The 22,787-nt window shown below is 59.7% G+C and overlaps 1 protein-coding gene across 1 annotated transcript; it reads right to left on the bottom strand.

Annotated features, from left to right (window-relative positions):
• Positions 1-5,875: 5,875 nt before the first annotated feature.
• CBX8 (chromobox 8) lies at positions 5,876-10,183 on the bottom strand. Its single transcript, XM_075904133.1, has 5 exons — positions 10,020-10,183; positions 9,563-9,606; positions 9,306-9,371; positions 9,139-9,205; positions 5,876-8,924 (listed from the first exon to the last, which is right to left on the bottom strand). Exons 1-5 carry the CDS (start codon positions 10,086-10,088, stop codon positions 8,091-8,093), a joined length of 1,080 nt encoding a protein of 359 aa, XP_075760248.1. The 5' UTR covers positions 10,089-10,183; the 3' UTR covers positions 5,876-8,090.
• Positions 10,184-22,787: the final 12,604 nt, after the last annotated feature.

The raw sequence follows: 22,787 nt of genomic DNA, 5'->3' as shown, positions 1-22,787 counted from the left end.
CGTTGCTCCTGGAGCCTGCTGCCCTCTTCCAGCACGCCCTGGTTTGCTGGTGAACAGACCTAATCTCGGGTGCGGGCAGCCTGATCCGAGGGGGGCGGGGGGCTCCCGGACCTTACTCGGCAGCTGGTAAAAAGTACCAAGCGTGCGGCTGCTCCCTCGGGCCCCTTCCTGGGCGCTGTGACTGCTCACCCCCAGGACAGGCCGCTCCGCGGGGACTGAGGTCCCCCCCCACAACACACGTAAGAACAAGAACATCAGAGCGGCCGGATGGGGTCAGAACAAAGGTCCGTCCAGCCCAGCGTCTTGGCTGCCCACAGTGGCCAATGCCAGGTGCCCCAGAGGGAGGAAACAGAAACAAGGAATCCTAACCCTCCCCTAAAACTAACCTTAACCCTCCCCCTTCCCTAACCCTAACCCTCCCCTAAAACTAACCCTAACCCTCCCCCTTCCCTAACCCTAACCCTCCCCTAAAACTAACCCTAACCCTCCCCCTTCCCAAACCCTAACCCTCCCCTAAAACTAACCTTAACCCTCCCCCTTCCCAAACCCTAACCCTCCCCCTTCCCAAACCCTAACCCTCCCCTAAAACTAACCCTAACCCTCCCCCTTCCCAAACCCTAACCCTCCCCTAAAACTAACCCTAACCCTCCCCCTTCCCAAACCCTAACCCTCCCCTAAAACTAACCCTAACCCTCCCCCTTCCCAAACCCTAACCCTCCCCTAAAACTAACCCTAACCCTCCCCCTTCCCAAACCCTAACCCTCCCCTAAAACTAACCCTAACCCTCCCCCTTCCCAAACCCTAACCCTCCCCTAAAACTAACCCTAACCCTCCCCCTTCCCAAACCCTAACCCTCCCCTAAAACTAACCCTAACCCTCCCCCTTCCCAAACCCTAACCCTCCCCTAAAACTAACCCTAACCCTCCCCCTTCCCAAACCCTAACCCTCCCCTAAAACTAACCCTAACCCTCCCCCTTCCCAAACCCTAACCCTCCCCTAAAACTAACCCTAACCCTCCCCCTTCCCAAACCCTAACCCTCCCCTAAAACTAACCCTAACCCTCCCCCTTCCCAAACCCTAACCCTCCCCTAAAACTAACCTTAACCCTCCCCCTTCCCAAACCCTAACCCTCCCCTAAAACTAACCTTAACCCTCCCCCTTCCCAAACCCTAACCCTCCCCTAAAACTAACCTTAACCCTCCCCCTTCCCAAACCCTAACCCCCCCCTAAAACTAACCTTAACCCTCCCCCTTCCCAAACCCTAACCCTCCCCTAAAACTAACCCTAACCCTCCCCTAAAACTAACCCTAACCCTCCCCCTTCCCAAACCCTAACCCTCCCCTAAAACTAACCTTAACCCTCCCCCTTCCCAAACCCTAACCCTAACCCTCCCCTAAAACTAACCCTAACCCTCCCCCTTCCCAAACCCTAACCCTCCCCTAAAACTAACCCTAACCCTCCCCCTTCCCAAACCCTAACCCTCCCCTAAAACTAACCTTAACCCTCCCCCTTCCCAAACCCTAACCCTCCCCTAAAACTAACCCTAACCCTCCCCCTTCCCAAACCCTAACCCTCCCCTAAAACTAACCCTAACCCTCCCCCTTCCCAAACCCTAACCCTCCCCTAAAACTAACCCTAACCCTCCCCCTTCCCAAACCCTAACCCTCCCCTAAAACTAACCCTAACCCTCCCCCTTCCCAAACCCTAACCCTCCCCTAAAACTAACCCTAACCCTCCCCCTTCCCAAACCCTAACCCTCCCCTAAAACTAACCCTAACCCTCCCCCTTCCCAAACCCTAACCCTCCCCTAAAACTAACCTTAACCCTCCCCCTTCCCAAACCCTAACCCTCCCCTAAAACTAACCTTAACCCTCCCCCTTCCCAAACCCTAACCCTCCCCTAAAACTAACCTTAACCCTCCCCCTTCCCAAACCCTAACCCCCCCCTAAAACTAACCTTAACCCTCCCCCTTCCCAAACCCTAACCCTCCCCTAAAACTAACCCTAACCCTCCCCTAAAACTAACCCTAACCCTCCCCCTTCCCAAACCCTAACCCTCCCCTAAAACTAACCTTAACCCTCCCCCTTCCCAAACCCTAACCCTAACCCTCCCCTAAAACTAACCCTAACCCTCCCCCTTCCCAAACCCTAACCCTCCCCTAAAACTAACCCTAACCCTCCCCCTTCCCAAACCCTAACCCTCCCCTAAAACTAACCTTAACCCTCCCCCTTCCCAAACCCTAACCCTCCCCTAAAACTAACCCTAACCCTCCCCTAAAACTAACCTTAACCCTCCCCCTTCCCAAACCCTAACCCTCCCCTAAAACTAACCTTAACCCTCCCCCTTCCCAAACCCTAACCCTCCCCTAAAACTAACCCTAACCCTCCCCCTTCCCAAACCCTAACCCTCCCCTAAAACTAACCCTAACCTTCCCCTAAAACTAACCCTAAACCTCCCCAACTCTAACGCTCACCTGTTCCTAACCCTGCCTCTCCCCAACCCTATCCCTCCCTTTACTCAAACCCAGGATCCTCAGCTGGGGCAGCTTCATGAGAACAGCCAGAGTGGGTCAGACCAAAGGTCCATCCAGCCCAGCCTCCTGTCTGCCCACAATGGCCAATGCCAGGTGGCCCGGAGGAAGGGAACACAACAGAGAATCACTTAAGGCTATGTCTACACCGGCGGGTTCTTGCGCCAGAAATATGCAAATGAGGCTAAGTGTGGAATATCACAGCCTCATTTGCATATCTAATGAGCCGCCATTTTTGCGGAAGAGGCTCTTGCGCCAGGAGTGTCTACACGGCCCCTTTGTGCACAAGAAAACCCCTCTTGTGCAATGCCGCTACGCTGATTATTTTCAGGAATAACGGCGTTGCCCAACAGGGTTTTTCTTGCGCAAGAAGGGGCAGTGTAGACGCTCCTGGTGCAAGAGCCTCTTCCGCAAAAATGGTGGCTCATTAGATATCCAAATGAGGCTCAGCGATATTCCACGCTTAGCCTCATTTGCATATTTCTGGCGCCAAGAACCCGCTAGTGTAGACATAGCCTAAGCGATCCCTCCCGTCGCCCATTCCCAGCCCCTGACAGGCAGGCCCAGGGACTCCAGCCTGGCTCACAGCCATGGGGGGGCCTGGGGCTCCCAGGCAGTTTAGCTGGGGGGGGCCCAGCGGAAGGGGGCTGGTAACACAGGGCTCTCACTGCTCCTTTGACGCTGGGTTCCAGAGCCAGGATTTGACTGGGCAAGGCGGGAGGAGACAACTGCTCCATGTCCGGGTCCTGGCCTGCAGCGTGCGAACCCCAGAGCGAGGCAAGACCCTGGGCCCCGGCTCAGCTGGCTGGAGGGTTCCAGCCAGGAATCTTTGGAATCTCTTGCATGGGAGCGAAGCAGGGCCGGGGCAGCCCGCCTAGGGCCCTGCCCATCTCCCCCCACCCTGGGGCCCAGCCTTGCTTCTCCCGCCCGGCTGTGCAGCAGAAAGCGAGCGGGCCTGGGTCAGCCGGGCCCTCCGGAGGCCATGCTGCGTCGTGCCGCCTGGACGCCAATGTTCTGGGCCTGGTGCCTTTCATCCCGCAAAAGGGGGGGTCACGTGGGACACCGTGCACTTCCCTCAGGCGCGGCGGCGAAGGGGGATTTGAATACAAAGGGTGGCCCATGGGGGGGACCCCCCTGGGAGCCGGTTTTCTTGCACATTCCGGGGCTCAGGCCTGCGGCGTTCAAAGCCAGACACCCCCCTCCGCAGAAGAGAGGGGGAGGGGAGCCCGCGACACACCCCGGGTTTGAGCATTCCCCAGTCCCGGCCCCCCTGCAAATCGGGAGGCTGCGGCCCAAGCTGCCTGTGTCTGGGCCCTGGCAAAGGCTGGACTGCAGATCCCCACACGCAGTCAGTTTCCAATGTGCAGCGCCAGCCCCCCGGCTCTGCCCTGTGCCTGCACTGCCAGGGAGGGGCGCAGAGGAGCCCCCCAATGCACCTGCACAGCAGAGGTGCTGAAAGTAGGGCTGCAGCCCCCCCGACGTGGGTTCCATTTTGCAGGGTTTGCAGCTTAGTTCAGCTCGGCGCCCCCTCCCTCCCCACACCACATTGTTCCAGCACCCAGCCCAGCCCCCCATGGGTTTGCCTGGCCCCCAGGCCCTTTGTCCCAGCAGTTTTACAGGCCCCAGAGAGGGGCGCGTCAGATGCTGGGCAGAGCCCACGAACTCTCACTGGACTCCGGCCCAAAAGCTCTAGGAGCACCTCCCAGCTGGGCAGTTGGCACCTCTCCTCCAGGGCCCGAGGCGGGGCAGCCTTCCCGGGGCGCTGAATGGCTGCAAGCCCAGCCCGGGCCCTGCCACAGCCGCGTGGGTGTGTCCCTCGAGGGTGGTGGCGTGGCGGGCTGGCAGCCCTGCTCCTTTTGGCTCCCTACCTGCCTGCTGCGCCCGCACCCTGAGACCGGTCATTAACCGGCGCGCCCGCAGCAGGCTCCACTTCCCGTCAAACCGGAGCGCGGGGCGTGTGAACCCTGCCACACCCCGGCCGAGTCGGAGCACTCAGGCGGTGCCCGGTGTGGGGAGGAGGAGCCCCAGCCGCAACCCCAGCTACCTCGGGCCTGTTTACACTGCTCCCGGCCTGGGACAGTGCAAACCAGCGGAGCCAGGGGCTGCCTGCACTGGGCAGGCGGCTGGGTGGCTCACACGGCCCACGTGGACTCGGTGACCTCGCAGTGCAGCCAAGCGAACGCCCCTGCCTTGGCCTCCCAGAGTTGCCCTTTTGAACAGCTCTCCGGGGCCGGGCCGGGCACGGGGGCGCAGACACTGGCCGGGGGCAGCAAACCAGCTTCTTTCTAGCTGCCCCTGTCCCCCCACCCTCTCCGGCCACCCCTGCTACAGAGGAAAGAGGCTGGTGCAGGGGGGCAGGGTGGTAGCTTTGTTCCAGCGCGGACTCCAGCCGGCTCCCAGCTGTCACTTGCTGGCCTCCTCGGCCAGACGGCACAGTAGCTGCGCCCCACCTCACCTCCCCTCACAGCACCCAAGGAGGCAGGACGCTTGGGGGGGGGGAAGAGCTGGAAAAGCCCCACCCTTTGCTTGCTCCTGGGGCTCGGGGGGGGGGGGGGGGCGGCTCGGTGCTTCACCAACCAAAGGCAGATTCTCCCCCAGTGTAGGAAAGTGTTAAACTGTGTGTCCCCCACCCCCAGCTCTAGGGCTGTCAGAGAGTTGAGAGGCGTGAGATAGGCTCCGGGTAAGGGACCCATTCACCCCCCCCCCCACGCACCCCTCTCTCTCGAGAGCCCCAGGAGTTGCCTAGCAATCTGGGAATCAAATTCCTACATCAATTCCTGCCTGGCAGCGGCTCGCTGCAGATTGTCCAGGTGGAGAGGACTCAGCGGTTCCCTTGCTGTGGGCAGCCAGCGCTGAAAGGACAGAGGTTGGGGTCTGGATGCGCAGGCCAGGAGCAGGCGCTGGGGGTGGGGGAGGGCAGTGGCTGCTGGGAGCCAGTCTCCCAGGCAGCCCCCCGGCGCTGCTCAGGCCGGCTGGTGGAAGAGTCAGAGATGTTGGGGCATCTCTCCACCTTTGTTGCTTTGCCGGCAAAACAGGGCGCCAGGCAAGGCAGCCTCCTTGCTGCTCAACAGCGCGTCCTTACGGACAAGCGCGTCCCCGGCCCTTCCCACCCCCAGTCGGAGCCAGGACCGGCCTTGCCTCCCACTCTCCAAGCCATCTTGGCCCTAGGGCCCCGGGAGCCAGGCTGTGCAGCTGGAGACAAAGCCGCGGGCACAGAAGAAGGACACTTTTCTATTTACAAAGTATATATTTAAACTCACATAAAAAGCAGGTATTCTGTAGACATTCACGGTTGGCAGAAGACACGAATCGAAGCTTCACTTCTGAGACTGAGATTTAGCCAGATTTGTTTTTTTTACAAGTCATAGAATTAAAGAACACGCACGCACACACACACATCCAATATATATGTAGATATGTACAGACACTCCCCTCCACGGGTGCCTTGTTTTCCAGATGTGTGCATCTCCACACACCCAGAGCTCTCTAGGTCTGGAGTGAAGAATGCCAAATTAAAATCACACCGGACTCTTTCCAATGAGGCAGGAGCTGCACTGTGATCTGTTTCACAAGGGGAGGTATTTTCCAGCCTGCAGTTAAGTAGGGCAGAGATAGATGGGGTAGATTCAGACACATGGGAACAGACCTGACCCGTGTAGGTTTCACCTGAAAAATCACATCAATAGTGTTACATTCCTTGCTTCAGTCCTTTGTACACACTACACTTAAAAACTTGGCTTTACAAAATGTGATGTTAAAAAACACACAAGCAGCTCCCCTGCACAGCCTAAAACACGGATCCCTTGTTTCTTTGATTGGATAAGGACAAAAGTCCCAAAGATGGAAGGGAAAAGGGTCTAAAGAGGTAGGAGATAAAATTATTCAGAATGGGCCTAAGAGTAGCCAAAGCTGTTCCTTGAACTCCAGCTCCTTCCTCTCCCACCAGGCCCGGTGTGCTTTCATCTTATGTGCAGTCCCCACACGAAGAAGCACGTCCGAGCTTCACTGGGCCAATCAGAGCTGCAAAAGGAAAAGGCCAGCTTCTCTGGCAGAGGCTGCTGGACAGTTTTGTGCTTTTGAACCAACAAAGGTGCTTAAACCAACATATGTTAGGAGAGAAGAACACCTGTTACACCTTTAAAAACAACCACGACATCGTCCCCTTTCCCCCATCACTGGCTCCAAAACAACCGCCTCTCCTTCCACTAGGGAAAGCTGGAATTCAGAGAGAGAAACACTTCCGGCAGCCCCACACTCTTTCCGCAAGATAACACAAGACCTCCAGTCTTGCTGCTCTAGTGGATGGAAGCTGCTGCATTTTGTTCCGTCGTTAAACCTCCGTAAGCCCAGAGCCAAACTAAACTAAAACGTTGGCATGCACCTTCCACCGAGAAGGGCATAAACAAATACAAACTGCAACCTCCATCAGCAACACCTACTTTGCACCTATTAGTAGATCTCCTCTCAACCATTGTGAAACTGGCATCAAACAGGGAAAATATTTATTTTCTCTAACCCCAATTAAATGACCCTGGGATTTGTTGGGGAGATGTGGATATTAGAGAACACTGTATCTGGACTCTCCCACCAGTCCAAAGGGCCCCGGGAAACAAAGTAACACTTTCTATAATAGCATGAGCATCTAAATACGGGCAGTGACACTGCATCCTCCCAAACTTTTCTGGCATTTCAGGAATGTAAACAGATTTTTTTTAAGTGGGTGGGGGAAGAATCAAGCAAACAGACAAAATTAAAACAGCTTCTCAGCTCAGTTTTGTCTCCCATAACTGCTATGACAATTCTATTAAAGTGCATTTCAGTATCACTCCTTTTAGGAATCTTAAACATACAAACCTCCTCTTCATTTGCAAGAAGAGGTAATTCAAGTTAATACTTCACTAGAACAACTGTCAGTCTTTTTATAGACTTCGGCTTTTTTGATTTTATATCAACTTTTTTTTTTTAATTGGAAACCAAACCCAACAATACTGTAAATTCAAGTGCTTGTTTCAGCTGCCCAGACAGACAGTTCCGGATACAGCACACTTGATTGTACAAGCAACACCTTATATCACAATCAAGAAATCAGGGCATTTTGCCCGGAAAGGGATACAACTTCCCCATTCATCATCCAGAGCATCTTATGAAAAAAAATCATAACAACAAAAAATTAACCCAGAACATAATTAACTACAAACATTGTTCATTATATACACTGGCTCCTGCAACAGATACGTGAACTCATTAGTTCTCAGTTTTTATTGTCCTAAGAGCAACTGAGCAGTCACCGTTCAGTCTCCATTTTTAAATAAAACAACTTAGAGTTGAAATATATATATATATATATATAGATATATATATATAGGGATTTTTCTTAAATAACATATTTACATCTAATAGAAAATATAACTCTAGAGATAATCTTTCCAATGAAACGTAAAACTAGAAAAACAGAATGCAAGCAGAAAGAATTAAGATAGTTTCTAGGTCCTGTCCTGGAAAAAAAAACCCACCAACCTCTAACCAAGCATCTACCTCTCTGGATTTATCCTGCAAACACTCATCGCTTTTCCTTAAAGAATCCTTGGTCCGTGCTGCTCTCTTTAATTGTGACGGTCAAAAAGTTAGATGTCACATCAGTCACCACCACTTTCTCCAGGTTGTTGAGAGAGGGGCTCCAGGACTCCTCTTCTGGGTCTCCCAGAATCCTGGAGACAGGGATTCTGGCAATGAGGGAGGGCCTGCCAGACTGAGTCCCCACCGTTTCTCGGTACAAGCTTCCCACAGAGCCCTGGTTGGTGGAGCTGTGCATTATCTTAGGGCCGCCGGGGTCCAATCCATCTTGCCCCTTGGGGTCCAAAAAGTCTGACCTGTGCTTGGTGACCCTGGGCGGGTACATCTCTGAGGCTCCCAGCTTCATGCCAGCCTCTGCTCTATTGGGGCTGGACATCGCACCAGAGAGGTCCGGTTCCTGTCTCCTGGCTAGCTGGATCACACTGTGTCCTGAGCCAAACTTTGCCACCCCCGGCACAGCCTCCTCTATTTTTCTGGCTTTGAGGTAGTCCCCAATCTTGTCCCCTGGCTCACACAATTTCCTCTTGGAGACATCCAGAGCCTCTGGCAAGTCCTTGTAATGCTCTTTCCTAGGCTTTGGGCCTCTCTTTTTAGGGATCTCCCCCGGTTTATCTTCCATTCTCCCAACCCGGTCTCGGATGCTCTCAGCCCTCAAGGTGCTGGGGCTGCCCTGGGCCGGCAGAGCTATGTTTCTCAGGCCTTCCCTAGCCCGGGACGTGGAGCCCAGCTCTTGGGGTGATCTACCAGGATATGGCACCCGGATTCCCCTGGCTGAGTCACTGCGGAATTCATAGGTTTTGGCTTTGGCTTTGGCCTGGGCCTGCAAAGAAGATAAATCAACTGGTGACTTTTATTATCCTGCCATTAGGCTCCGTCATTACAACTTCCAAGATAAGCAGGGGCCTCCCCATCCGTGCTGGAGCCGAATCCTGCTCTGAGCATGCTGGGTCTGTCGCGCCCCACTGCAGCATGCAGCCCTCTCCACGCAGCAACGCAACCATGGCAATGCACACGCTAGACTCCTGCCTCCTTACCTTGAGCAGGAAGGTTTTGGGTTTGGGGCCTCGCTTTTTGGGCCCGTATAGCTCCATTTCTCGTTCCCTAGAGGTATTTACAAAAACAGAGTTTCAATTCAGCATTGCTACAAGACAGAGCCATGGCTTTATAGGTGTGGTGGATAGGACTAGCAAAGGCCTTGTACCTTTCCTCAAAGGCTGCAAGCAGCCGAGCATCCAGAATATTTTCCTCAGGTTCCCAGGTGCTGTACCTAGCAGGACAGGCACACAGATTGAGAAACAGGGTCAGTTTTGAGTGGGGGTGGGGGAAACACACATACAATTAATTCAAAAGAGGATCTCGCTTTCCTTTCTGTTACAATGCCACATGCATCAAATAAATCATAACCACCATCTTCTGAGTATTTGCGAGGCTGCATAATTGTGTATGTAACCTACTTACTTCTGAGACCAGCCCTTCCATTTCACCAGGTATTCCATGCGCCCCTGCAGATGTACAGAGAGAAAATAAATAGGCACGGGGGAAGCAAGAGAGATGCATGCAATAAAGAGATGCATGTAGCCACCAAATAAGCCTGCACCAATCGGCATGTGTCAAATAGATGCAAACGGCCAAATGCTCAGAACAAACAATATGCCTGCAGCCAGCCCAACAGGGATGCAGCAAAATGCATCTGGCCAAAAAAAAAAAAAAAATTGCATGCCACAAAAGGCCTGCAGCAGCCAGGGGTGGTGGAACGGGGCATGCAGGACGCACACCCCCCGATGCAAGGCGAGCGCAGGGGCAGAGCTGCGGCTGCCAAGCGGAGCAGCTGGGGGAGGGCGCAGGGCTGCTGTGCGCGGCGATCGCGGCCTGCCGCGCTGCATGCGCGGGGCCCGGGGCCCGGGGGGGCACCTACTTTGCGGATGCGGCGCTTGAGCAGGGCCTCGGCCGCGAACACCCGCTCCCCGACGGCGGAAAGCTCCATGTTTACTCGGCCGCTGGCAGCAGAAAAGCAGCAGCCAGCGCAGCCCAGACCATAATACTCCGCCCGCTGACGTCAGCCCTTCCCGTGCACTCCCCCCCCCCTTCCCACCCGCGCGCGCGCGCCTCCCCCCGCACTTGTTGCTGGCGGAGCCGGTGGAATATTCCGCCTGCACCGCATTGGCCAGGGCTCGCCCCCCCCTTCTCCCTCCCCCAGCTGCCTCCGCCCCCAGCCACCTCCCCCCTCCCCGCTACGTGACCCGCCTTTCAATAGACAGGGGGAGGAGCCCGCCGAGAGACCGGGGCGGAGGGAGGCTGGAAAGGGACCAGGGGGGGCGGGGCCCCGCTGTTGGGGGGGGCGGGGCCCCGCTGTCTGGCTGGAGGCGGGGCACACCTGTCCCTCCCCCCCAGCCCATAAAGTCTCTCTCCAGCCCTATCTTTCTAAATCACTGCAACCCATCCGCCCCCCCCCCCCCAGTGCGAGGTATCCACCGCCGGCCCCTACTCCAGCACCCACCAGCACAACCCATCCGCCCCCCCCCCCCAGTGCGAGGTATCCACCGCCGGCCCCTACTCCAGCACCCACCAGCACAACCCAGCCCGCCCCCCCCCCCCCCCCAGCCCAGCTGGAGCGAACAGGCCGGAGAAAAACCGCTCAAAGCAACTTCTGTGCCATGTGCACCAATTGTCATCCCCAGGCACCCCGCCCCCCCCCCCCCCGGCAATTCCCTAGCCTGCCCTCCCCCCCCCAGGCAGAGGGACTCATCCGGTCCCACCCCACCAGCAGACGCTGCCCGCTGCGCTCCCGGGGTGTCCCTGGCTCTGTGCAACCCGGGGCCACTCTGCGCATCGTTGCGTCTTTATTTTAGCTCCCGCTGGCTGGCTGAGCTCTCTGCTCCGGTGCGCGCTGAGCTGCGCGTCTCAACCCACCGGGCCCCGTTCGCCGCGTAATTTCCCAGCGGTGGGAGGCGGCCCCTAGCCCCGGCAGCTCACGCGGGCTCGGCCGCGTTTCCCGACAACGTTTCGCCAAGGCCGATGCGGAGAAAGGAAATTTGAAAGCACAAAGGGCTGAGGAGCGGAATCAGCTGCGGAGGCTCCTCGGGTCTTTCTGCTGGCGGCTGCGGCCGCGAGGCATTGCAGGCAGCGTGCGCGCAGGGGCTGGGCGCTCGGGGTCCCTGCCCTCCGGAAACAGCGGCCCAAGTTTAGTCCATATTCCGGGGAGCCCTGCAAAAGAGCCTGCCCCTGGCCCGGGCGGTGTTGCCCAGCGCCTGTGCCATCCTAGGTAGGGCGGTTTCGCTCCCTTTGGGAGACTAGCTGGCCCACCTCTGACAGGGGCCGTGGCATTGCACGTGTGCTCGCCTGGAGACTTATTCAAAACCAACAAGCCCAGGCAGACTAGTCGCTTTGTCACGACAGAGTGAGCAGAACTCGGCGCCTCTGACTGCAGCGTCTTTTCTGCCGGAGACAGCGTCTCTTCCCCCAGCAAATCCAGTCGGACTCTGTCCTGGAAAGGAAGCGGTGTGAAAACTGCCTCGTGGGAACAAAAGCGGTGCAAAGTGACCCCGTTCCCTATCGCTGCTCTTCATTGCTCTCTCTGCTCGTTGGGTGCTGAACTAGCCAAGGCGGCACGAAACCGCTGGCAGTGCTAGGTGGGGGGCAGAGAGGGTGGGGAAAGAGAGAGGAAACTCCCGTGCGGGTTCAGGGAACAAAGAGATACTGTATCTTATTAACGAAATACGTGAAGATTACGCACAAATCACCTCCTTAGAGTCTCTGCCAAGGAAGCCGTTCGTTTGGAAGCCAAAAACCAGCGACGCTCCTAATCCTACAAAGTCATTCACAGTAACAAATAGTTTGGGAGAGTGACGCCAGGGGGACAGCTGTTTCTGCTTAGGTTTAAATACTTTCCAACAGTTTGGGTAGTGAAAATAAAGTAGACCTCGACGGCCTATAATCGGAGTTTCTAGTTTCCTTGCTCCAAGAATCTCTGGGCTTCATTCCCCCGAAGTGCGCTCCAGCAGGCGGGCGAAAGGGATTGGAGGTGGAGGGGGGGTGTCTGAGAGGAGGCGTGAGCATGTGGCTGCGGTTTCGCTGATTCTCGGAGCGACCCATGACTTTGTGTATGTCCCGATATGGCAGGGTTATCTGTAAACACTGCCGAGGTAATTACTGCGTTTCTGACTGCAATCAAGTGTTTCTCGCTGGGCGATTAGTTGTAGCGTGCTCTCTTACTGAAAGCTGCTCCCTCCTCTCTCTCTCCTTCCTCCGCCCCCTAAATCACCTCTGGCTGTTGGAGAGTTTGGTTAGTTGCCCTAAGATAGTATTTCTCCGCATTTCACCCCTCAGCGATTTTACTGCCGCTCACTTCCATAAGAATATTTGCTTTAGGTGTTTTTTTAAAAGCCAGAGAGATGTGGCCGCTGCAGAGTCGGGGGAGGGCTAGGAGACGGATTTTTCTTTCGCAAAGTCAGAGTCTCGTGTCGGTGGCATCAACACTCAATCGCAGCCGAAGAAATAGATCCGCTGCGATATTTGTTTGGTTCAAAACTTGTGAGCGTCTTTTATCTCCCTGCCTGCGGCACATGGATGTGTAGCAACAAATGAAACAAGAGGCTGGTTATTGGGAAGCGCGTAGGTGCGATCGCGGCTGATCTCTTATGAAAACACGTGGGCTTGGTTCCTGGAGGGGGGCATATAAGTGAAACAACAAAGCACCAAAAGTTCGTCAGTGGCCGGATTTCAATGTCTCCCTTCTATAGGCTCCTACACGCACACCCTGAGGTGGGAGCCAGCAGCTACCCAGGCTAACACCTTAGTAGGGGAACCCCAAAGTACACTGTGGGGGGAAGAGATGCGGGGGCACGCCCGACGCCCCATCTCGGTTACTGCGGATGGGACTGGCTTCCCCCTCTCCTAGCTCAGTGCTGGCACAACTGGGGTGCACTGGGGTCTGTCTTCGGTTGTATTGTCCCTCCCCTGGAGCCCAAACACCCGTCCGACTTCATGTTTCAAGCTCTCCGGAAAACTCCCGGCGAACCCCCCAGAGCGAGAAAAGTTCCCGGGAGGATTCGGGTGCGTCTCCTCTTCAGTAAATAAGGTAACTGCTTCTTATTACCTAGGCTCCCATATGGCTGCAATTTGACTGTCTCGGAGAGTGGGGGGCGAAAGTGGAAATAAACGGTCTGGGGCTGCAATTTTATGACGAAAAATGCCAGCAGTTCCATTTAGGGCGGTTACCAACGCGATAAATTGGCTCTCAGGGTGTGTGTTTATTTAATGAAATACGGGCTGCGGAACACCTGTTTCCTAAGCTGGGGGGCGAGGAGGGGGCTTCCTCTCGGTTTGGAGCATAAATAAAATCATCTGACGCCCTTTCAGGTGCATTGACCAATAGGCGGCGGCTGGGCTGTTGTGCTATTGGGTCACAAGTCACTTGTGGCTGCCTATGTGATGGGGAGAAGGGATGACCCCGGCCGCGCGCACGTGGGACGGCGGGGGGGGGGAGGTACCCGCATTGTCTCGGGGTGCCCCGGCTTGACTCCATCCTCCCGCGGAAACAGCCACGCTGCAGCGGGCGCGAGCGGCACTAGCCCCGGGGGCGCGGCGCTGTTTCCAGACTAGGGGCTTTGCCCGGCCCGCTGCCCCCGCGGGACCTATGGCAGAGCGGCTGGCCCCGTCTGGGAGTTGCCCGAGGGGGGACTTGGTGGAGCCGCTGCAGGCGGACCCGGCTGCGACTGGTGCGTGTGCGTGAGGCGGGGCAAGGGGGTGGCAGCGGGCGAGCACAGCCTGGGGAACAGCCTCGCCGGGCCCATGGGGGGCGCCCTGCCTGCTCCCGGGGAACAGGGCCCTTGGCTGCCTCTCCCCACGAAGTGCGGATGGAGGGTCGGGTCCAGCGACCTGCCGCCCCACACACACGTGCTCCAGTCAGAGGAGAAGGCGCCCGGCGAGGAGGCGGGTTGGGGGGGGCGACATGGGCCAGGCAAGGCCGGGGGAGGCCAGCGGCTGATAGCTGGGCGGATCCGAATTTGAGCTGGCACCGGGAGGCTCGGCTGGGGGGCGCATGGAGCCGGGACCTGAGGGAGAGGCTGCCAGCAGCCCCACGCGGCTGCTCAGGGGAGGACAAGGCCGCGTCTCAGCACCACGTGGGAGCCTCCTGCTCCCCTCAGTCCCCGGGGAGCTCCCGGGCGTCACGGGTGGGTGTGTGAAAACTCCAGTGGCGCGTCGCCGTTCCCCGTTGCCGCGCTGTGCTAAGGAGGCGTGTTCGTCGGGAGCGGGGCAGCGCAGCCTCCGCCCTTCTTGCCCTGGCGGAGAGGGATTTTCAGGGAGGCCCCCCCCTAGGATGGGCTTAAATTGTTGCCAACGCCACATTGCCCCGCGGGCTGGGCCAGACTCTGCTCGGGACCAGGGCGCACCTAGGGAACGCGGGGCGAGGGCGGGGGCGCCGCTCGGAAGATCTGGGGGACGAGGGGGAAAGGGTCCGCACATACATTAGGAACGCCTGTCTCCAGACGGATGTAAAATCTAAGACACGGCTCCTGGGGCCAATTGGGATCATCTGCCCCCACCGGAGCGCTGCTCCTCATGCCTGCAAACGAGTAGTCCCGGGGCTCCTTAGAGACCGGGATCATGAGCTTTCGTGGGCAAAGCCCACGCCAGCAGATGAGCAGAAGATTCGTTGCAAGCCAGGAGCGCACGGTTTAATAGCGCTTCCCCAAAACGCTGCAGCTCTGGTTCTGACAGTACCTCTCCGCGGGTCCAACCCCTCTGCGAACCTTCACGGGCTCTGTCGTCAGCTACAGGCAGCGAGAAAGAAAACACCGCAGCTAGCCGGGGAGGCTGTTTTCTCCCCAGAGAGAGGAGGAGTTTTTCTGGAGGGAGGAACTCTCCCTCGTCTTCTACAAGGGCCACCAGCTGGGGGGGGGGGGGCACCGTTTGGCGGGGTGGTTGGGTGCTGGTGTTTTTCAATCCAATGTTATTTAGAATCATACAACTGGAAAGGATCTGAGAGGGCGTCCAGTCCTCTGCCCTGATGGCAGAACCAAGCATCGCCTAAACCATCCCTGGCAAGTGTCTGTCCAACCTGCTCTGAAATATCCCAGGGATGGAGCTTCCACAACCCCCCTGGTAATTTATTCCAGTGTTTCACGTCCTGGCAGTTAGGAAGTTTTTCCTAATGTCCTTGAGGAGGGAGCCTTTAAAACCTCCAAAAAGTCGCGCCTCCTACTCCTGCTCCCTGGGCGAATGTATACCTCCCAGGCGGAGGCAGCTCTCTGCACCAGGCGCAGAAGGCAGGCGCCCTGGCTGCAGGTTCTTAGTGTTTGCCGCCGACAGCGCACGCGCTGCCCCCCCCCCCCCCCGCCCCGTTTCCAAGTGATTTTTACCTTTCACCTCCTCCCCCCACCCTATGCCCCAAATCCACGCTGGCGTTTGTAGGGTCTAGAGGAGCTGAGCGCCTGCCGCTTGCCAGCCTAGACGGGCCCACGTTTAATTTGCCCCAAAGACTTTGCATAAGTTTCCTCTGTCCACTCCAGCCGCGCGCTCTGCGCCCGCCTTGCTCCCGGTCTCCTTGGCCACCTGCTGCGGAGGCTCCCCCCTCCCCCGTTTCAAGGGGCAAAGGCCGAGGTGCCCCAGGAAAGGTTTGTATCCCCTTGAAATGAAGCCCCTCCCTTAGCGCAGGTGTGGAATCTGCTAGGCTGCTCCGAAACACTCCTTAAAAACTTTCCCCTCCTCTCGTCCCCCCATCCCGGATTTATTTTGGAACTGGACTTTTAATGCGCCTTTCATCTGAGGAAGTGGGTTGAACCCAGGAAAGCTCATGGTCCCATCCACATGTTTTGTCGGTCTCTAAGGTGCTGCAGGACTATTTGCTGGGGTTTAGGTTTTTCCAGTTCCAGACGAACTGGCTACCCCTCTGAAGCTTAAGAACTCGTTGGGGCGAATTGCCCAGGACACAGGCACGTCTCGCTGTCAAACAGCGCCAAGCCCCCAATAGACCCGGGGCTCTTTCTGTTCCCAGCGCCGCAAGAAACCACGCACCTCCGGACAGTTTGGATTCCCTGGACTCTGCGTTAAACGCAGTGACCGGGCGCCTGGTTCTACCGATCCCATGGCCCCTGTACAAACTCCGCAGGCAAACAGCCAAAGCAGGCTGGGCTTGTCGCGCCTTCGCCCTAGGGATGGGGGGGGGGGGGGGTGAAGCAGTGGGACGCTGAGGGCATATGCCCCCCATCCGACCCTGTGACAAACCTGCCCCATAAAGGCCGCGCTGGAGCCTGGATTGCGCCGGGAGCTAATGCGCGCGCCTGGCTCCCCGTGGGGGCTGCCGGGCGCGGCGGGGGGGGGGGGGGGGCACACGGAACTGACAGGCTGTTCCGCAGCCTTTAACCATCGAGCCCCAGAGACCGTGTCCGAGAGAAACCTGCTCTGAGCTCCCGGCTCGGGCTGCAGGAAGGGCACGGAGCGTGGGAGCAAGCGCTGCTCACGCGTGTCTCGGGCTCGCGGGAGTCGGGAGCGATTGGTTCGAACGGGGGCAAGCTCGGGCCGAAGGGGTGGGGCGAGCTCCCTGCGCGAGCCTGGCGGGGGGGGGGGGGAGGCTGGCGCGCGGCGCTGCAGGAGGGGCCGGGGGTGCATTGCCCAACGGGCCGATTGCTGGCTTGGGCTGCGGGATTAACCCAGGTGCCCCGCGGGACCAGAGTTCTCCTTTCGGAACGTCCGGGAGCGCAAAGGGAAGCCCAGGCGGAGCGAGCTGAGCCTGCCCGCTCCGAGAGGGGGCCCGGCAACCAGGGGTGTGGAACCAGGCGCCCCACGAGGGGGCAGGGAAGGGACCCCCCCCACGGGTGCCTCTGCCTGACGTGGGGAGGGGGCGATGAGCTGGTCCCTGACTGGGGCCCTTCTTTCCACCGCAAAACGGGCGGAGGCTGGGCCCGTAAAGGGAATAAACAATTAACTAAGTCGAGCCCGGCCGGGCCCACCCCGCAGACCAGGCTCCCGCCAAGTAGCGACTCATTTGCTGGCCAACGCCGATTTACTCTCACCGGGTCCGTCAGCCAGTGCCTGCCTCTGGGGTGCAGCTGAGCCCCCTCGCGGGAAGGTGTCCCGCGCCAGATACACCCCCATGGGCTGGGGGGGACTCTCTAAGCGGGGACACAGCTCCCCTCGTAGGGAAAAACCACAGAGCAAAAGACCCGCTTCACCTTGTCCGCGAGCCGATACCAAAACCTGAGTGCACCAGAAGCTGTTCTTTGCTCCGAATCCCCCACTGGCTCTCGCACTTGGCTCCGCTTCGCGTCTCGCTCCGGCTCCCGGCACCCACTTGGCTCCGCTCCGAATCCCGCACCGGCTCTGGGCACCGACCCTGCTCTGCCCCGCCCCCTTTTCCCACCCCGCCCTGTGTTGACAATCCGGCGGCACTTGCCATCGCGGCCGAGGTATCTGGGCTGGAGGATACGGTGCAGAAAGCACCCCCGAGGGGTGTACCCCTCCGCGCAGGCTGGGGCAGCAGGCAGCGGCTGTGCGCAGGACACCGGCCAGGCCTCGCAACGGGGAGAAGCGAAGCGGCAGCGCCCGCAGGAAAGGCCCAGAGCCGGGCGCTAGGTGTCAGCAGCTGCAGCGCGCAGAACCTGGAGGGAGCAATCCGCGAGGAGCGCGTCGGTGAGGGGCCGCGGGAGACCGGCCGGGAATCTGCCGGAGCGAAAGAGGCTTTTCCGCAGGGCCGGCCCCACGTCCTGCCTAAGCCCAGCCCGGGGCTCTCAGGCCAAGGGAACTAGCCAGCGAGCGGCGCACCCGGCGCGCAGAGAATTTCTCACCGAGGGAAGTTTGGGATTCAACTGGATTTTGTTGCTGTTTTCAAATCGAATTCGGGCTCTGGCAGGTTTCTCGCGGCACCTTCCCGAGCCCCGCGTGTGTGCGGGTCCGGGAGGGCTCCGCGGAGAGCGCCCGCCCTGCAGCTGACCGCGCGTGTCCAGTGGAAATCAAGGACCCGCACGCGGGGATCCCCTGCGGGCAGCGAACCCCTCTCGCTCCTAGCCACGGCGAGATGGCTGGGTCCCTGCTCAGCCTGGGGCGCGCGCGAGCCGGGAATCGTTCTCTGTTCGAACCCTGAGAGAATTCGGTCCCCGGGGAGGACACGTGACTGGCTCGTGGCTGGGCTCAGACTCCCGTGAGAGATCGCGCGTGGATCCCTGGACAGGAAGAGATGTCCTCGAGCATACAGAAGCTATGGACAGGAAACTGTAAACCCCCCAGAGCCACGTGCCTCGCCCCAGCCTCTCCAGCAGTGGCCCCAACACAATCTGTCACAAGAATACGCTCAATGCCTCTGCTGCCACCTTTCCACGCAGGACAGAGACTTTGGGCAGGCAGCGTGGAAAACCTCTTCTCGGGTCGACGTCAAAAATCCTGTCTCTTTAAACCGTGGCGTTTCTGGACGGCGCCTGTGGGAACCTCCGAGGAATTTGTCTGCAGTCCGATCCCTTCCAGAATCGCGTTAATTTGTTATTGAACTCTCCCCCCAGCGAACCAGTTACCGTCCCGACGCCCTGTTCTAGCAGCAGGGGGAAGGGACAGATTTCCCGCAGTCTCCGGGACAGCGCCACGCACGCTGAGTTGGGGTCTTTTCCCGGCACATTTCCCGCGTATCCGTTTCTGGAATGGTGGGGAAACGTGTCCTTGCAGGAGTGGAGATCCCGAGACTTTCATTTGATTTCGCACAGAAGCCCCCTCCCGCCCCCCGGTTCCCTGCTGCGGCTGCTTGCGGCACAAGGCGGCTTTCTAAATGCCCCTTTCTCGGCCTCTCCACCACACCCACCTCGCTCCGGGATACTCCTCGGAGACCAGCGTCGCTGCCCCCCGCAGCGGTTCTCCCCATAGCCACGACAGCGTGGCCAAAACTTGGGTTCCAAACTGCTCCCCTAAGACATAATGGGGAGGATCCCCCCCCCCCCGCACACACACACGCCCCCGCAAGGAGCCGGGCTGTGAAATCAAACCCAAGGGAGTTTCAGTTTTTCCTTTCGCAGGGAGCTTGTCGGGGGAGGGGAGGGGGGCGCCGGCCTTAAGGCAGCGCATCTGAGACGCGCCTTCCGCTCATCCCTGGCCCTGGCCCTTTCCCGGCACGCGGCCCGGGGTTGGGAGTCCGAAGGGAGCCCGCCCTCTGCCCCGGGATCCAAGCTCCCCGATTAATTCCAGGTGCTTTCTGTAGGTGGCACCGTGCGACTGGAAATGGCCCTGGCCCGCCCTCCCGGGAGCTGCTGCGCTCGGCACAGGCTGCACGGAAGCCTGGTCCCCCCGAGACTTCCTCGACTCCTGCCCGTCACTGACCCGGCCGGGCCGCTGCCGGGGCCGGGCTCTAGGCTCGCCGGGTGCCCTGCGCTGGAGGCGGGAGGAGAGGGGCTCAGCTCGCTGCTACCAGCAGGCACTGCTGGAGTCTGTTACTCCAGCGCCTCCAGCCAGCCCCAGGACCCAGCCCGCGGGAGCGCGGCTCGGAGGCAGGGACTGAGGCTGGGCTCCACGCAGCGGGGCTTAGGTGCGTGTAAGCGAGAGCGTGACAGTTAATGCTCCAGTCCCCTGGCAAGAGCAGGATTGCGGGGCTCACGCGTAGCCCCTGCCCGCGGGCGCCAGGGCACCAACCGCCTGGGGTGCGCGGGCCTCAGTTTACCGAGGTCAGGTTCCTTTGCGCCAGGTTACACACGCGTTTGCTAACCAGCCACGCCAGCGCCAGGGCCGGGGTTAGGGATTAGAGGCCCTGCTGGTGGACACGCGCAGTACAGACACACCGGGAGCTGGGCTCCTCGCTCTTGCACACGCACAGCACGGGGAGCTGGGGCCTGGCTCTTACACATGCACAGCTCTGGGAGCTGGGCCCCTCATTCTTAGACACGCACAGCAGGGGAAATGGCTTGACTTACACACGCTCAGCACTGTGAGTTGGGGGCCTGGCTCTTAGACACGGTTAACATGGGGATTTGGAGCCTTGGCTTTCGTACAGGCACAGCACGGGAAGCTGGGGGCCTGGCTCTTGCACAAGTACAGCACGGGGACCTGGGGAACTGGCTCTTGCACACGCACAACACGGGGAGCGAGGGGGCCTGGCTCTTGCACACGCACAACACGGGGAGCGAGGGGGCCTGGCTCTTGCACACGCACAGCACGGGGAGCTGGTGCCCTGGTTCTTGCACAAGTACAGCACGGGGACCTGGCTCTTGCACACGCACAGCACAGGGAGCTGGGGGCCTGGCTCTTGCACACGCACAACACGGGGAGCGAGGGGGCCTGGCTCTTGCACACGCACAGCACGGGGAGCTGGTGCCCTGGTTCTTGCACAAGTACAGCACGGGGACCTGGCTCTTGCACACGCACAGCACAGGGAGCGGGGGGGCTGGCTCTTGCACACGCACAACACGAGGAGCGGGGGGCCTGGCTCTTGCACACACACAACACGAGGAGCGGGGGACCTGGTTCTTGCACACGCACACACCAAGGGAGCAGCGCCGCCCTGCCGAGATGAGGGCACAAGGGGCTCCGCCAGAAGCAGCCCCCGTGCTCACCTGGCCCTCAGCCGCGCGCCTGCCGCCCGCCCCTCCTGCCGCTCGGGCGGGAACCATCCGCGCGCCCGGTGCCTCTCAGGCTCGCGCCGCCGGAGCTCTGCAGAGAGGCTGCAAAGCAGCGCCCGCTCCGTGTCCTTCATTAGCTCATGGCCAGCGCGTGCCAAATATAATTAGAGTCTCCAGCTATCTCCCCCCCCCCCCCCCCGAGAGGCCGCTGGACTCCGCAGCGCTCGGCGAAGCCCCCTGGCACAGAACACGCTTGTGAGATAAAATTGCCGCGCTCGGGGGCGGGGCTGGCACTCGGCACTGCGGGCATGTTGCACAAAAGCCCGCTTGTTCCCGGGGTTTCTGAATTTGCTGATTATTTCCCTGGGACTCGGGTTCTGCCTCGTTTGCAAAGGCTGGGAAAGGGGCATCCGCCAAGCCTGCCTCGCCAACGGGATCTCCCCGTAGCAGACGCCCCCTCCCCCCAACACACCTCCCCGTGGCAGGGACCCTGGGACCTCTAGGCCGCGGCCGGCCCAGCCGTGCTCCTTCTCCCAATGAAATTACTTTCGTCCTTCAAGGGGGGGAGGGGTCCCTGCCCCGGCGCTGCCGCTCGTGGGCGAACGACAGCCCCACTCGTGGCATGCCAGCCATGGCTGCGGGGCGCCCGCTGACGTCACGGCCGGGGCGGCTATAAATCGGAATCTGACAGCTGTAATGAGGTGTGACTGGCCCTCCGGAGGAGCGCGAGCCGTGCCAAAGACCACCCCTTCCTCCGCCCCTCCCCTTGCAGCACAGCACCATTTCGGACCGGGACCCGCCCCGAGTCCCCACCCCAGCCTGGCGGCCCTGTATTGGGGAACGCGGACCCCCCTCCCCTTTGGGAGACATTCCAGGGGTCCAGGCGGGGAACGGAAACGAATCCGAGTCTCGGAAACGCCCCTGCACATGGTGGCCTTTTGCAAAGCCCCTCAGGTGAATTTCCTTGCAGCTGGGAAGGCCGCGCTGCCCGCGGAGGCCCCTCCCGCCGCCCCCCTAGAACAGGAGGGCCTCCCACACCCCCAGGGGAAGGCGTAGCTCGCGCCAGCTCGCCACGTCTCTGTAGCGAGCCGCACCCTGCGTGGGATTATTCTGCGCCAGGTAAAAGCCTGGCTCCTTCGCTGCAGCGGCTGCCTCCGCCTCTGGCCCCCTCCCCTCCCCTCCTGCCTGCGGCGGCGCCTAAAGACCTGCGCCTTCCCCTTTAACAAAAGCAATTAGATGCGAATCACGGTTCATTTGCATCGCCCCTAATAAGCAGCCGAGACTTGCTCAGGGCTGCGAAGTGGGCACCGCCACCTCCGTGGCTGGAAACGGCGCGGCCTTGGGCAGCAGCTGCAGCAGCAGCAGCAGCAGCCGCCCCGCGCCTCCCCTGCACTGGCACCGCGGCGGCCGGGCTCGCGCAGGCATCGATCGCTTGGAACGCGGCGCGGGCGAGAGCAGAACAAGGTAGATACTGTATTTAGGTTCCTGCCCTTATATGGTGCGGCGCGCGGCGCCCCGCAGCCCAGCAGCACCATATAAGGAAGCAGTGCCCGAGCGCTGGGTGAGCTGGTGAGAGGTTATTGGTCCGCTGGTATCTCAGCAACCAGCTCTCACGAGTGGAAAAGCGCCAGCAATTCCCCCCCCCCTCCCCCGCGCGCCTCTTTCCCTCGCTTGCTGATTTCATCCCTCGCGCTCCCCCTCGCCCGAAATTCTGCAGGCGCCCAACGGGGGGCGCAGGGCCGGCCGTGTGTGTGTGTGTGGGGGGGCTGCAATCAAGCCTCCTGCGGGGTGTTCCAGCTGCGCTGTGTCCCTGGCACCCCTCGCCTTGCTCTGCTCTCCTCCCACCCCCCCGGCCGGCCTCGCTCTGCGCCCCGGCCTACCCGAGCGGAATTAGGACAATTAGCGGGGCGCGCGGGCACGCCCGGAGCGCTTGAGGTGCCCGGCTTGGGAACAGACCAGTGCCCCCGCGAAATGCAACCCCCCCCCCTGCAGACGGAAGGGAGGGGACCCCCCCCCAGCCCGCTGCGGCTGCTTTAAAAGCGGGAGCCGATCCCCGCTGCCCGACTGGGGGGCTGTTTGCAGAAGCTCCCCCCGGCCCTGCCCAGTGCGGACTAGTTGGGATTTACAGCAGTTCGACCTCCGCTCCCCCACTG

This window comes from Pelodiscus sinensis, chromosome 20 (assembly GCF_049634645.1).
Source record: "Pelodiscus sinensis isolate JC-2024 chromosome 20, ASM4963464v1, whole genome shotgun sequence".
Taxonomy (NCBI): Eukaryota; Metazoa; Chordata; order Testudines; family Trionychidae; genus Pelodiscus; species Pelodiscus sinensis.
This window is presented reverse-complemented; position numbering and strand designations above follow the sequence as displayed.

What these genes read in the sequence shown, in the direction of transcription:
- CBX8 (XM_075904133.1), bottom strand. Translation starts at nt 10,088, where the DNA reads ATGGAGCTTTCCGCCGTCGGGGAGCGGGTGTTCGCGGCCGAGGCCCTG. An exon ending in TCAAGCGCCGCATCCGCAAA is followed by an intron (nt 9,607 to 10,019) that starts GTAGGTGCCCCC and finishes GTACATCTGCAG; the next exon opens with GGGCGCATGGAATACCTGGT. An exon ending in TGGAAGGGCTGGTCTCAGAA is followed by an intron (nt 9,372 to 9,562) that starts GTAAGTAGGTTA and finishes CTGTCCTGCTAG; the next exon opens with GTACAGCACCTGGGAACCTG.